The sequence below is a fragment of the Malaclemys terrapin genome, chromosome 4, assembly GCF_027887155.1.
Source record: "Malaclemys terrapin pileata isolate rMalTer1 chromosome 4, rMalTer1.hap1, whole genome shotgun sequence".
Lineage (NCBI taxonomy): Eukaryota > Metazoa > Chordata > Testudines > Emydidae > Malaclemys > Malaclemys terrapin.
This window is the reverse complement of record NC_071508.1, coordinates 96,828,442-96,844,482: the sequence shown is the minus strand read 5'-3', so window position 1 is coordinate 96,844,482 and position 16,041 is coordinate 96,828,442. Positions and strand designations below refer to the sequence as shown.

The following is a 16,041-nucleotide window of genomic DNA, read 5'->3' as shown; positions in this document are numbered from 1 at the left end:
ATATAAACAAAAGAATTAACTAAAAAGATTGTTAATAATAGCTATGAAAGCTAAATGGATTTATATTTAAGTCTGATTCATTCCAAAGTGGTCTCCAATATGAATGCCAATTAAGTCCTTTTTTATTTATTACTCTTTTCCCCCTTTGTTTAAGCAATAGGACAAGTTGTTCCAGCTTCATGTGACTACTAGACCTACATTTACTAAATAAGCATTTTTAACAGAGATCATCAGACCTGCAGTTTTTTCCCTTGTGTGTCTTGGCGATGATAATTCTTCAAACACAGGAGTATTATATACTGAAAGATCTTTTACTTCATAGGTAAACTATGCACATGCAAAGAATAATCATGTAACTATGCTCTCTGCATTCTTCCCAGCTCCAAATGCTGTAATGTATTAAAGAGATACTTAGCTTTAATTTTTTTTAGATTGACAAATTTTAAGAAGTACAGTTTCTGATAGAGAACCCAGTAAGTAGTGTCTGTTGATTTTTTTAAAAATCCTTTTAGGAAGATTTTTACAGGTGTATTTATGCTTTCCTGTTTATGTTCATAAGGCACTTTTCAGCAAGGGAGAATCTGACTTACTGCCTGGCTATGTAGATGAAAGCAATGCAGTCCAGCCCTCATGGTTTATTTCTTTGAAAGTCACATGATTTTGGCCAGGGCTGGAGTCAGTGTAGCTATAACAGGAGAAGCTTCATACCTCTCACAAATTTCAGGCTTACCCAAAGGAAAACATCCTCCAATTGGCTGCATTTCCTACTTTTTTGCCTCCAGAGGAAGAGAGCAGCCAATCAGGGCTGCTGCGGGAAGCAGGACGAGCTCTCCACCTGTCCCCTCAAGAGCAGAGAGGACTTTTTGGGTAGTGGACAGCAAAGGAAAGTAGCTGACACCATTCTTAGAATAAGGAAAAAGGGATCAAAACGAGCAAAGTGGCTCAGGGTGATCTTCCGGTTCCATCCTCCTCACCTCACCCCTCTCCATCCCTATCACACCAGATCTGGGAAGGGTGAAGGAGTGAAGAACCCCTGGAGCTGCCTCTTTGCCCCAGGTCTGGAAAATGAGAACATCAGGAACTGCAAGAAAAGAGATTAGACTGGAGGAACAGGCAGATGTGGGTGCTGAGGGGTGCGTAATTAATAGTTGGGGTGTGGGAAAATGTGGAGATGAGGGGACCCAGTTAATTCAAATTTTGGGATTTGGGGAGAAGCTGGAAGCTCCACACCATCAGGCAGCCACCAAGAGCTCCTGCAACAAGGGCCAGAATCACCTTACTCAATAAATTTGGGAGAGATGGCGACACTAATTGTCACACACACACTGGAGGTGCATAGAGGGAATTAGGAAAAAAAAGCACAAGACAGACCAAAAACCTCAGTATAGACTTTTTTTTTTATAAATCTTAGAGTCAATCTACTGTAAAAATGATATGTTATCACTGACTTCTTTCTGTTATAACAAGCCATGCCATACTGGGTCAGACTAATGTTCCACCTAGCCCAGTAACCTGTCTCTGAAAGTGGCCAGCGCCAGCTGCTTCTGGCAGTTGGAGGTTTAGGGACACCTGGAGCATAGGGTTGCATCCCTGACCATCTTGGCCAATAGCCATTGATAGACATATCCTCCATGAACGTATCTAATTTTTTTTAAACCCAATTAATACTTTTGGCCTTCACAACATCCCATGGCAATGAGTTCCACAGGTTGACTGAGAGTTGTAATCTTAGCAGGGCTACCAAGCACCACACATAGGTCTCCTGTCGCCTGTTTGCACCTCAGATGGATTCTCACACATCAAGCCAGGCTGTATGCAAGCATTAGGGTTTATCAGCAGTTAGTCGCTCCTACCACTTGCTGAGAGTCACTGTGATGCCTGTTGACTAGGCAACAAGAAGCCTCAAATTCTTGCAGCCACCATGGAGCAAAAGCCAATGAGCAGAGCAGAGGGAACAGCAAGACAAAGAGGTAAGGAGAGAGCATACAGCCTGGGCATCCCCATCCCCTCAGATACAAACTGCTAGTAGCTTCCCTTCCCATCCTGGAGATAGGATTCATTCTTCCCCCTGCTTTTAGAGAGAGTGAGGCTATAAACTCCTGCCTCCACTCCCATATAATAATAATATATTATATATTATTATATATATATAATTATTATTATATGGGAGTGGAGGCAGGAGTTTATAGCCTCACTCTCTCTAAAAGCAGGGGGAAGAATGAATCCTATCTCCAGGATGGGAAGGGAAGCTACTAGCAGTTTGTATCTGAGGGGATGGGGATGCCCAGGCTGTATGCTCTCTCTAGGGCACTAGAATATGATTCTAGTGCCCTAACGGTAGTGGCACCTTCCTGTTGCAGCTCAGCCACTGCTGGGACAGAGGGAAAGGAATTCAGTGATGCTCTCTTATTCATAAGAAACAGCAAACATGGAGCTAAAAATATCTTGGCAGCTGTGTTTTATGGAGTACTTGTAAGTACAGAAGATACACAGTGTTTTTACAGAAATAAAATTTTCAAAATGACTTATTTTAGTCTCTATTCTCTAATGGTCACTAAAAAAAAAAAAAAAAAAACCCTACAGCAGTTCACCAAGATCATGTTACTCATTCAAATGGTTATGCTGGGGAAAGGGATTTAGATGAATTGGCATAAACAGGGTTAATGAGTAGCAGAAGGAAGAGGTGTTGGCTCTGAAATTTGTCCTTGGAAATGGAACCTTAAAGTAGACAGTTAAAGTATAGTGAATCTGGTGAAGGTCATACTGTTTTGTTTTTAAAATGAAACAAATCCTAACCTAAAAAAAGTAAAAATCAAATAATATACCACAAATATTATTTCTATATTGCCTTCTATTACTGTGGCAGCTGGGCACTTTATTTACAGAGATTAAAATGCAGAACAAGAGCGAAACAAACTACTGATCAAATGCTAAACAAAATAAGTGATTTTAAAATTGTGCTAGACTCAAGTTGTGTCTGACTGTGACTAAAAGCAGCACATTCCAAAAAAATCAGGGGAGGATAACCAATATCTGAGAGATCCCTGCCAATAGACGGTGTATAAAAATAGGTTCTGAAAACAAGAGCTTTCCATCTGGTTTTAGCTGTTGGGATGAGTTATCTTCTGAGAAACGCTCTATCAATTAATAGAGTCCCACACTACTCCATCATGCATCTGACGAAGTGGGCATTCACCCACGAAAGCTTATGCACCAATACATCTGTTAGTCTTAAAGGTGCCACAGGACCCTCTGTTGCTTCTATCAATTAATAGAGTCCCACAGTACTCCGCGCTTAAAGATAAACACTATCCCCTTAAATTGCACTTGAAAGCAAACAGGAAATCAGTGAAGACTGGGGTACAGGCTGTGAATATTCAAAACAGGTCTGCACTACACAGATTGCTACTTGTGCAGATGACACTACACCGGGGACAAGTAGCATTCTGCTCTTCCAGGATCTTGCAGATGAGCTTCAGGGGTAGTCGTAAGCAAAGTGCATTGGGGTTTCAATCCTAGAGCTAACACAGACAACATGGCTAATTTGAGGTTTTCACTTACAGACAGTTGCAGTGTCCTAGCCAGTCATACGGTTTCACTTCAAGCCACCACTACTCTCTGGGTATCCAGGAATAATTATGGAGCCAAGAGGCTGCGAACCATTTAGGCACAAATCTACTATACATCCTCAACAGATGTTACAGACACAGCCTTCACCCAACTCCTGTAAAAGCATCACTTGTGTTTCATCACAATTGAATCACCAGCAGTTTGTTTTCATCAACATCCCGATCTCTGCCAGACACTGGGTGAATAATGGGACTGTAGAATTTAGGCTCTATAAAAAATAAGGCTTAGAATACCATCAGCATTTTGATGACACTGTCACCCACAATGTCTCAGTAACAAACAACAATATATGTGGGATCTAAGTGAATCCCCACCTTCCTATTCACATCCCAGTAAAGCATGACCTAGTTCATCTCATTACTAGTACAATATGGAGCTTTTGTTTATTGAAACTTGTTCCCCTTTTGCCATGAAAGATTATATTTCACTTTAGACATCTAGGAAGTAGGAAAAAAAGATAGGAAAGCCCTTTTTTCACTTTTCATGTTAGGAAAATTAAATATTCTGAATGTAATACTTTTAATAAACAAATAGAAGTTTCAGAAAAAGAGACAGCGGAAGTCCTGTGAAAAGCTGAAATACTGTACTTTGCACATATATTGTACTGTTCATTTAGGGATCTCTCTGACTTTTCTAACGGATTAGATACAATGTAAGTGATCCAATTCAGTATGCAGACGTATGGTGGGTCAGATGAGTTAAGAGCTGTGTTCCTGTCAGTGCTTGAAAAACAAATGTAGTTAACTTTCTGAACACCCCTGTGTGGCAGATACGCCTTGTGTTACGTCCATTTTATAAAGCAGTAAACTAAAGTAGAGAGAGAGGTTAAATTACTAGCCCAAATTCATAGCGAGTCAACTGCAGAGACAGAAAAAAGCCTAGGGTGCTAGTTCTCAGTTCTCCCCTCTAATAACTTAACTACCCTCCCTCTTTTCCTACTACAAAATACTTAAATAATTTATTTACTTTATATGTTAACAGTACTATTTTGACACAGAACATCATTTAACTAGCATTATTCTCTTACCTATGGGTAATTATTCAGAAATAGAAGGGGTTCAGGAGGGAGTGAAAAAGTTATGAGTCAAGGAGAAAGTGAAAAGAGTGAGAATATGTAATTTAGAATCCAGACAAATACGAAGGGACACAACAGAAATAAACAAGATAATGAATCATATAGGAAAAGCAAATCCATTACTCCCATTTACCCTCTCTAGTAATACAAGAGCAGGTGGGCCTTCATTGAAACTGAAAGACAACACACTTAAACCCAATGCAAGACAGGCAATTAAACTGCAGAATTTATTGCCAGAATATAGCATAAAGACCAAGAATTTAATCCTTTTTTAATCCTACTAAATCTTTTATGGGTAAGTTTTTCAAAAGTAACTAGTTGAATTAGGAACACAAATCCCATTGCCTTTCATTTAGGTGCTTTAGAAATAACCCACAATGTATGAGTCAGCCAGAGTTACACTGGATACAATAAACACATTTTTAAAAAGTGTGGCTATGAACCCTCATGCTCAGGGCACAAGCCAACAACTAGCTGATATGGGCTAGGACGAAACATCCCCCTACAGGTAAACTATTCCAGAAACATCCAACATTGGGTTTCTCATGCCTTCTGCTGAAGCATCTGATACTGGGATCTGTTACACGCAGAATACCAAACTAGATGGCCCAATGATCTGATTGGATACGGCTACTCCTATGTGCCTATGCAAAGAAGGTAACAAAACTAAACATGTTAATACTCCTACTTCTACTCTGAATGTAAAAACGTAAGTGTGATGGTACCTAAAGAGAATCAGCAAATCAGATTAGAATCTGGCGGATTCAATACCCAAAACCTGTTCTAACCCAAAAAGAAGGAATCTCTAGTAATTCTGACATATTAGACCATCTTGATCCCTCCACTAATTTAAACAGAGCTGCACCAGAGATATGTTTGGCCTAGTGTATCAGAAAACAATGCCATTTTTTTTTCATAAGAAGTTTCAAAAGGTTATAATTTCTTCAGATGGCATCCAAACCCAGAGAGTTTCAAATTACCTACCTACAGGTCATGGTAACTAGTTCCATGCTGGGAAAAAAATAATATGCTTTCAGCTTTTTAAAATAAGAAAATAACCACTACATTTTTATATTTCACAAACCCAACACTTGAAACATTACAACGATCCATTTCTGCAAGTCTTTCACCTTTTTGTTTTACCTGCTTCAGTGTACTTCAACCCCACTTTTTCTTTTCCATCATTGATTTCAGGTGGTGGCCAGACAGCCTGGAGTTTCCCTGGAGTTTTGTCATCTTGCTCCGAGGGATTCAGGTCAGGCTATTCAAAATATGAAAGAGAAGATTAAAATGTTGCAATATTAATCCATTCCAAAAATGGTAAATGCTGCGTTTAACTAAACTTGTGTATTTAAAGCAATGGTCGTCCATAACTGGAGCTCATTTGCATTATAAAATTAGAACCAGGATGATTATCAGTTCGATTCCAATCCATTATAATGAAATCCAGTCGGTGAGGATGAAGAAAGGAGGAAAAGAGTGTAACAACAACTGCTTTGGGGGTGGGGTGAGGGGAAACATCATAAAGCTTATTAGCATGTTACATGCAGCAAATTAATTTAAATTTAGCAAAGTGGCTCTGAAAAGCTGCCTATCCTTTTGTGAACTGAGGAGGCTAATACTGTGTCAGGAATATTAATCTTTATTCTGTATCTATAGCTAAGTTGGAAGAGTCAAACATAGTTTTGTTGCAGGTGAATTATAGAAGTGCTCACTAGTGTCACTGCTACACATGAGAAACAAATGCCCTGCCAGCGTCTATATTTTCCTCACCACAGGAAATTTACTGTAAGTTGATATTGTGTCTACAAGGTCTCAGTCTACCCAGGGGAAGTTCTTAGAGGGTTTTTTAAACACCCCCCCCCATACACACACACACACACACACACACACACACAAATGGAAACTCAACACTGAGTGCAGGGAAACAAACTCTAGGTTATCCAGCTTCAGATTTAGGACACAACCCCACAATCCTTATTCAGACAAGCAATCCTACTGTAGTCAATGGAAATAGTTTTAGGAATTAATTACATCTGCACACATGTATAATTGTTAAAGGATGTGTCCTTCTTCTGCTCATTTAACTCAAAGGGGCTTCTTTGTGGGGTTTTTATTGCCTTTTTTCACTTAAAAATACACATATCCAAAACACCATATTGACAGAGGCTCCAATCCCATAAACATACAGGAACATGCTTAACTTTAAACAGATAAATAGTTCCACTGATTTCACTGTGAAAACTGTCCTATGTACAGCTGAACATGTGGAAGTATTTGTAAGATCAAGGATTAGGTATATAGACAATTGAAAGAGAGGATACCTTTTAAGGCCCCTCTCTTGGGCAAGTCACCCAGAAAATTGTATACAACTTATTGTCTGTTGCGTCATCTGTCATAATACAATTCTTTCTAAGAGGGTTTTAAAAAACAAAACAAAACAAAAATTACTTTTAGAAGGAAAGGCCATTAAAAATAAAGATAGTGTAGAGTTGAGGCTGACACTGATCTCTGATAACTCTCTTTAGGTTTTCTTGAAGTCTAGGTATATGATATGAAGTTTAATATTTACAATAAGAATAAAGAGTGAATTTCAGTCTTAATTCTCTATTAGGATAATTAAAGATATTTGCAGTAAATACTTGTAATTTAACTTTGGTTCGGAGAGCACCCACATTCAGTGAAAGGAAAGCAATTGATTTGCAGCCACATTTTTTAAATTAGACACTCAAGTTGGAGGCCTCAAATATTTTGGATTCCCAACTTGAGACATCTTTGGCCTTGTTTTCAAAGGTGTTCATCATCTGTGATTCTCACTGACTTCATTCAGAACTCAAGTTGTCCAGCTCTTGTGAAAAGATTAAAGGTGTCTCAAATTGGGAAGCCAAAACTTAAGGCTCCCAAAATCAGAAGCCACGCTTGAAATTTTGACCTTAGTTATTTTAGTTTACACCAATCATTTTATCAGCAGAAATTATTTTATATCCATTTACCTCCAGCCCTTAGAATGTAAAAGTAACTCAAACCTACAGATTTCAGGTCAGATGCTCCATTCCCAGACTTTGATTTTGATCTTTCAAATACTGCTTTCAGCGACTCCTTTTCATTTCTCATTTTGCGTTTGATGGCTTCCAGCTCTGAAGTATCAACAGTTATCTCCTTTTTTGGAGGCCGGGTAAACAAAGCTTTAAACGCATCTAATGCTGACTCCGGTGGGCTTGGTTTTGTTTCTTCAGCAGGGGACAGGGTCTCTGTTCTATCAGTGGCTTTGCTCTCCTGGCCTTCATCACTGGTCTCAGTCTCACTAGTCTCCTCACCTGAATCTTCGGCTTTATCTTCACTTTTAGGGACGAACAGCTGAGAGAGCTGTTCCAGGAAAGTAGGACTTGTTTTAGGCTCAGCTGGTTTCTTTTTAGTGAGCACGTCTGATGTAATATTAGATTTCTTAACAGGCTGTTTTAATTTAAGCAGAGCCAAATCACTGTCCTTCAGTTTAATTTCTGTGATAGTCTCTCCATCCTCTGCAGCTAGACCTTTTTTTCGCACACGCAATCCACTAAAGAAAGCAGGTAGCTGAGAGGTCTTTTTATCTATGGCTGATCTTGGGGAGGATGTGTTATTAGAGCCATTTGCTGAAGATCCTTGTTCTTCTCCACTCATAGGCTCTTGAGGATTTTCCCCTAGAGAAGGTGGACCAATGCAGTGCTCGTCTGTTAACATTTGGTCTTCTCTAGCTGAGCTACATTCCAGATCACCATTCAGCTCTGTTGGAAGCTGCTGAGAAATTGGTGAGGTTGACTCAGTTTCATCTCTCTCCACAGTGGCATTACTTTCACTGGACCCTTCTGATTCCAATTCTTCCTTAGCCTGGTTGTTATTCTCTAAAGACTCAGCAGACAAAGCCACAATATTTAACACAGATTTGTTTGTTTCGTCTCCATCACTGTCTAGGTCTGTACTCTCATTGTCCGACGCTGTATCACTTGTTGTATAGGCCAAAGTACTTTGTACAAAAATGGCATCCTTGTCATCTCTGTCACATTCAGACAAAGGAGGCTGTACAGACTCTAAAGGAGGAAGAGATGGTTCATTCTGTTCAGCTAACTCCATATTCAGGTCAGCCTGGCCGCCGGGCTCCGGGTCAGCCTGGCCGCCGGGCTCCGGGTCAGCCTGGCCGCCGGGCTCCGGGTCAGCCTGCTGTATTTTGGGAAGCACATGATGTACTTCTGGATCATCATGACCACCACCACCCTTGTCTTGGTTGGCAGCTTCGGTATTTGTATCAGTATCAAAAGTTCGAAATGCCTTAAGTACTGCTTCTTTTTTCGAAGTTGCTGGTTCCAATTTAGTAGTAAATCCAAAAAATGCTTTCATAGAAAATGCCGTGAAGAAAGGCTGTCTGCGTTCAGTCTCTGTTGCATGCCCTAGATCTAAAAGCTCACTGCTGCCAGGTGAAGTGTTATTTGCTTCCATGTTGGGCAAACCACAATATAGCTTTTACTTTTGTTATTACTATTAGTTACCTTCTACACAATTGTTTATTACATCCGTTCAGTCTATTAACTTACAACAGGAAATGCAATGGGAGCTCTTCTTTTTGTGTCATCAGGAAAGCCAGTCTCCCCAAGGTCACACTATCCCTCCTTTCCTGTTTCTAGTGCTGTAGTATGGACTGAAAGCGACTGTCAAATTTTACAACTCCAGTCCAAGAGAAACAAGAAGGCTCTGCATCTTGACATACAGTATTCAAAGTTCTTGGCAGCTTCGTTACTTGTTCCTTTACACAAAAAGCTTTTTGTCAGGGAAAATCTGCCAGCACTGTAATCTCAGCTGAAAACTCGACCAACGATCACTGCCCCAATTCCTGCAATCCTACTGGTTACACACAACTAAATTCCTACTTGTTAAAAGTGAAGAGCAACTGTATAAACGAAAAAGCCCGTTGAACAGTACGAATCGCATTAGTTTCCTACTTCCTTATGGGTTGTGAACGTCTGTCAGCTGAAAACTCCTGAAAGCTTCTTTCATGTAACCTTTTCCACTTTGTCTAAAACCTCCTTTAGTTAATCCAGCAACACAAAAACTCTGTAAAATTAAAAATCCAGACAAAGCAATACTTCAAAAATCTCTCCCAAAGAAACAAAAACAACCTTCTTTGATCTTCTGAACTGTTCTGAATTCTCAACTGACTACAGTAACCAGACGTAGTGCCCTTGAAACTGAATAAAAAAATACCGGGCTCTCTTCTTCCGCTTTGCTGCAGGTTTCATCTGGAATGCAGATTTCAGGCTCCAGGGCCAGTTTAAAAAAAAAAAAAAAACCACACCAAGAAGACTGGTTTCATATTACTACTGGTTTAACTCTCCATGGCTATTTCTGTGAACTATAAACAGGTACTTATCAACCATTCACCACGCCCAATGACAAAAAGCTATATGGATAGGCAGGGTAAACACTCAAAGCTCAGAAGTGAGCAATTAACTGTGTAGAGAACAGACCTGTTATTTTTTTATTATTTCAAAGTACGATACCTTCTGCAAAGACATTTCAGTTCAATAATTTCCTCTATATTGCCTACATAACTATATGTAAGGGGCTCTCTAAGGTAATTTCACTATTTGGGAATGAAAGCTACAAGTTTGTAAACCTCAGCATTTCCAAGGGAAACATTTTTATTTGTAACATATAAATAAAGCTCATGCATACAATCTGCAAAAGTTCTCTCACATTAAGAGTAAGGTTCATTTTTATTCCCTTTTCAATTTAAGAAACTGCAAAAATTGCACATACACAAAAATTTCCCGATTTCCTTGTCTACTTCTTCCTGCATCATTAAGAGACTTGTTAAATGTGAGACCACCGATTCACCTATTATGGATGACACAGTGGTTAATGTGCTAATGTTTCTGATACAGTAGTCCATAACTCACCTAGTCATGAAGATTACAGCATGTTTGCTAATCATGAGGTTAATTTCCACCATTCATTTCTGTGATATTAGCTCCCTCTGAAGAAAACCATTTGCAGATAATATATCACTGGTATGCCAACATTTAGAAAAAAATTAACTAAAAAGGCTGGTTATTGAAATAGACAATGCCCACCTCTGTGTCCTGTGCACTGAGAAAATGCAGTATCAATTTATTATATTTAACTTCATGCCTAAATATTTCAAAAAATTAAGAAAGCATGAAAATAATTAGGGAAAAGTTAGTTTTGAAAATGTAAGATGACAAAGTAAGAACGTTCATAAGATCTTAAAAAAAAAAAAAGTTGATTACACTTCTGATCTCTACTCAGGTCAGAAACAAAGCCTCCCTAACATCAAGTTGTGATGTTAAGGACTTATCTCAGGCATACACACCTTTCTGAATTATATATTTGCATGCATACACACACGCAAAGGGTGGGAACCATTCCAAATACCTTACCTTCCTTTGTGACTTAGCAGGGAAACAATATAGTCTGTCTCGCCTATTGTCCATCACCACATATGTTCTTTAAAACTTTAAAGGATTCTTTAAGTTTGGTCCTGTTTATTCACTGTGCCCCCTCCTGTACCCCAAACCCCTCATCCCCAGCCTCCCTCAGCTCAAGCCCACACCCAAACCCCCTGCCCCAACACAGAGCCTGCACCCCCAGCCCAGAGCCCTCACCTCCTCCAACACCCCAACCCCTGGCCCCAGCCTGGAGCCCCCTCCTGCACCCTGAACCCCTCATTTCTGGCCTGCATCCCCAGCTGGATCCCGAACTCCCTCCCAAACCCCAAACCCAACCCCTGCCCAAGCCTGGTGAAAATGAGCAAGGGAATGATGGTGGGGGAGAGTGAGCGACAGAGGGAGGGAGGATGGAGTGAGTGGGGGTGGGGCCTTGGGAAGGGATGGGGCAAAGAGCCTCGGGGAAGGGGGCAGGGCCAGGGTGTTAAGTTTTATGCAATTAGAAAGTTGGCAACCCTACAGCCAGCCCTGGTGTAAATGATTGCTGCAGGGGCAGTTTTAACTTAAGCCACTGGCATAAAGTCCCACACCAGCAGAGAACTGGGCTGCCAGAGCCTTGCTCTGCCACACATAGGTGCCGACTTCCCCTCTTTCCCATGGGTGCTCGACCCCCACTCTACCCCCAGCCCCGCCCTCACTCCACTCCTTCCATGAGGCCCCACCCCTTCCCCACCCCCATTCCAACCCCTTCCCCAAAGTCCCTGCCCCAACTCCGTCCCCTCCCTGCCAATATTCCAACTCCTTCCCCAAATCCCAGTCCTGGCCCTGCCTCTTCCCCACCTCCTCCCCTGAGCGTGCCACGTTCCCACTCCTCCCTCCACTGCTGGAGCATGCTAATGCTGCCAAATGGCTGTTTGGCGGCTGCCAGGTGGGAAACGCTGGGAGGTAGGCGGAGGAGGGGAAGTGGTGAGCTCGGGGGGGGGGGAGGGGCGGGGAGCTTGGCTGCTGGTGGGTGCTCCAGCCCCAGAACACCCACGGAGTTGGCGCCTATGCTGCCACAACCTCCCTGTGGGTCCCTTGTGCTGGGGAGGATGTACTGGTACAGGTGGCCAAGGAGCAACCTCTACCAGTTTAGCACTGGTGAAGATTCCCCTTACATAGGAATTCTTTAGTGCAAACCTCTGAGCATTTTAAATTCACTTTGTGCCACATAAGCAGCGTGAAGTATACTTAATGGACCAGAGACTCCAGCCCACAGCATTTAAATTTACACTTATTTGTATGTCGAGACCCAGGACAGAGACTTGTTTTTTTATGTTTTCCTAATGCTTCATTTTGCCTCCCATTTTTTCTGCTGTTCTTATTGCCGTGGTTGTGCTTTTCCTCTTGCAATTTATTTTATTCATCTGAGATATGGTCAGCTCACAATGAAGGCACAGTAACTTATACCAATTACTGTGGGTTTCTTTGGCCTTGTCTACGCTAAAGAGTTTTGTTGACAAAGGCAGCTTTTGTTGACGAAACAGTGGATGCATACAAACCACAATGCGACATTTGGCAGCAAAAATGCCCTGTTTTGGCGACAAATAAAACCACCCCAACAAGAGTCATAAGGCTTTTCGCACAAAATTTTTGTTGACAAAGTGCCAGTGCAGTCACCATGCTTGATTTTATGACTTTAATTGGCCTCCAGGATGTGTCCCACAATGCCCATCCTGACCACTCTGCTCAGCAGTTTGAACTCCACTGCCCTGTAGCCAGGTAAACAACCATCTGCCTCCCTGCCCCCTCTTTAGAAGCCCCTGGAATTTTTGAAATTCCATTTCCTGTTGGCTTGGTTTGGAGAGGTCTCATTGCATCTTCCCAGGTGACCAGAGCAGGTTATTGCAGCAAACGCTCTCCCACTTGGACCACTGCGGAGCTGTTGGATCTGCTCAGTATATGGGGAGAGGTGGCTGTGCAGTCCCAGTTGCACTTGAGCCATAGGAATTTTGATACCTATGGGCAGATTTCTCGAGACTTGTGCAAAAAGGGGTGTAAAAAGGGCTATGATTGGGACACACTGCAGAGCAGAACAAAGATAAAGGAGCTGAGCAGGAATACCATATGGCGAGGGAGGCAAACTGTCACTCTGGTGCTATGCCTAAGACCTGCTGGTTCTATACAGAGCTGGACACTATCCTTGGCGGTTACCCCACCTCTACCGCCAAGATCCCCGGGGATACTTTGATGGGCTTGGAGGCAGCGGAAAGAGGACCTAACCCAGAGGACGAGGTCATTGATGAAAAGGTGGAGTTAGATGAGGATGTGGAGCTCCTGGGGGGGTCGCCTGGTGTGGTAGGCAGCCAGGAACTGTTCACCACTCCAGAGGTATCTAGTCAATCTCAGCAGTTCCTCTCCGGCAAGCAAGAAGCAGGAGAGAAGATGCCTGGCAAGTGGCTGTGGCTTGTGTCGTGTGGAGGTGGATTCAGAGTATAGAAATGTACACGGCTGGCTGTGTTTCTGTGAGCTGGACATTTCCCTCTGTAGCTAATCAATATGGCAGAACAGGGTGTTGATGCACGGTGAGATCCCATGGGAATCCTCCAGACAGATCTCTAGGAAACAAGTAAAGCAATCACTTGTGCAGGGACCAAAGCAGCACACAGGCAAGCAGCATAGCAACCAGGGAGGAAGCCACAAGTGTGTAGTGGATGTACCCTCACTTCCCTGCTTACCCTCAGCAGTGAGATATCTGCTACAATGACCCCCCACCTGTGGGAAAAGTGGGAGAATTTTAGAATTTTTTCTCTCGTTGGCTGCACTGCAACCATTGCAGAGTGCTCTTTTCCCTATGTAGCACGCCCCCTCTCCCCCCTGCCAACACTCATCATGCTTTGGGTATTAACTGAGATGTGTGCTTGCCAAGGGTCATTGAGAAAGTGATTGTTATGTTACCAGAGGTGTATTTTACTGAAATGTTTCAATGCTGTGCATGAACTTAACAATCATGACCCAGGAACCTATCCTTGTAACAAAGCCCGATGCCAACTCTGTCCACATATCTATTCTAGTGACATCATCATAGGGCCTAATCACATCAGCCATACCATCAGGGGCTCGTTCACCTGCACATCTACCAATGTGATATATGCCATCATGTGCCAGCAATGCCCCTCTGCCATGTACATTGGCCAAACCGAACAGTCTCTACGCAAAAAAATTAATGGACACAAATCTGACATCAGGAATCATAATACTCAAAAACCAGTGGGAGAACACTTTAACCTGTCTGGCCATTCAATGACAGACCTGGGGTGGCTATCTTAAAACAGAAAAACTTCAAAAACAGACTCCAATGAGAGACTGCTGAGCTGGAATTGATATGCAAACTAGACACAATCAACTCAGGATTAAATAAGGACTGGGAATGGCTGAGCCATTACAAACATTGAATCTATCTTCCCTTGTAAGTATTCTCACACTTGCTTCTTATCAAACTGTCTGTACTGAGCTATCTTGATTATCACTTTAAAAGTTTTTTTTCTCCTACTTAATTGGCCTCTCAGAGTTGGTAAGACAACTCCCACCTGTTCATGCTCTCTGTATGTGTGTATATATATCTCCTCAATATATGTTTCACTCTATATGCATCCGAAGAAGTGGGTTGTAGCCCATGAAAGCTTATGCTCTAATAAATTTGTTAGTCTCTAAGGTGCCACAAGTACTCCTGTTCTTTTTGAGGATACAGACTAACACGGCTGCTACTCTGAAACCAATCATGTTTCTGTGCATTGTTCTGTGTGCTTTGGCAGATGTGGCCTTGAGGAATCCCCACACACACTGGCCAAGCATCTTCACCAGCTAAGAAAGTGCCCAAGGTAGAGCAAAGACGACATGTTCTGGGAGGTGTGCACTTCTCCAATGCAGAGAAAAGGGAATGCAAGGAGTGAAGGGAAGCCAAAAGGCAGGACAGAAAAGAAAATCAGGAGTTTGTTAAGGACATTACTGAGCAAATGAGTAAAGTCATGGAGGAGCAAACGCAGATGCTGAAGTCCTTAATAATGCTGCAGACTGAGCAGATGCATGCCTGCCCTCCCCTGTAGCACATTCAGCACTCTTTTCTGTCCCCCCACCACCCAACTCTGCCTGCACAGTCCTTTCCTCTTTCCAGGACTTCTCGGTTTCCCCTTCACTCCACCCCCTCAGGCAACTTTCAAAATGATAGCCAAACCTACACACAGCTCTGAAAGTCTGCCCTTCCCTGGTACCTCCTTTCCCACCGTGTGTGTGTGTGTGTGTGTGTGTGTGTGTGTGTGTGTGTGTGTGTGTGTTTCTTGTGCAATAAAAGCAAAGCTTTTGAATGGTAACTCATCTTTATTTGTTTCCTACAAATTAAAATATCAGGCACTACCAATACATACACAGGCAGTTTAACCATTTAATTACTGGACTGTAAGGCCCCAAATTCCACCATTGCTTCCTAAGAAAACTACAGGTAATGTAACATTGCAGCACCAATCACAGAGATATACATTACTGGTTTTCATTTTCAAAGTGTTGTCTCAAAGCCTCCCTGATTCAAATTGCCCCCGTCTGGGCCCCTCTGATAGCCCTGGTATCTTGCTGCTCAAAATCAGCAGCCAAGCAGTCTGCCTCAGCACTCCACCCCTGAGCAAACCTTTCACCCTTAACTTCACAAAGATTATGCAATGTACAGCACGCAGCTATAACCATGGGCATATTGTCCTTATTGAGGTCTAACCTGCCATAAAGGCATCACCAGCATGCTTTTAATCTGCCAAAGGAACCATTCCACTGTCATCTGGCACCTGTTCAACAACAGGCTGAGTAACTCCTTACTGCAGTCCAGGTTTCCCACGTCAGGTTTCATGAGCCATGGCTGTAAGGGGTATGCCG

At 42.2% G+C, this 16,041-nt stretch overlaps 1 protein-coding gene across 2 annotated transcripts in view; it reads right to left on the bottom strand.

Annotated features, from left to right (window-relative positions):
• Nucleotides 1-10,011, bottom strand: part of LOC128836781 (formin-like) — a 248,220-nt gene extending 238,209 nt beyond the window's left edge. For both annotated transcript variants that reach the window (XM_054027364.1, XM_054027365.1), the window contains exons 1-2: nt 7,736-10,011; nt 5,849-5,966 (exon numbers count right to left, since the gene is read on the bottom strand). In XM_054027364.1, coding sequence (XP_053883339.1) covers nt 5,849-5,966; nt 7,736-9,178 — 1,561 coding nt within the window. In that variant the 5' untranslated portion in view covers nt 9,179-10,011. The remainder of the gene's footprint in view (nt 1-5,848; nt 5,967-7,735) is intronic.
• Between the last annotated feature and the right edge of the window lie 6,030 nt (nt 10,012-16,041).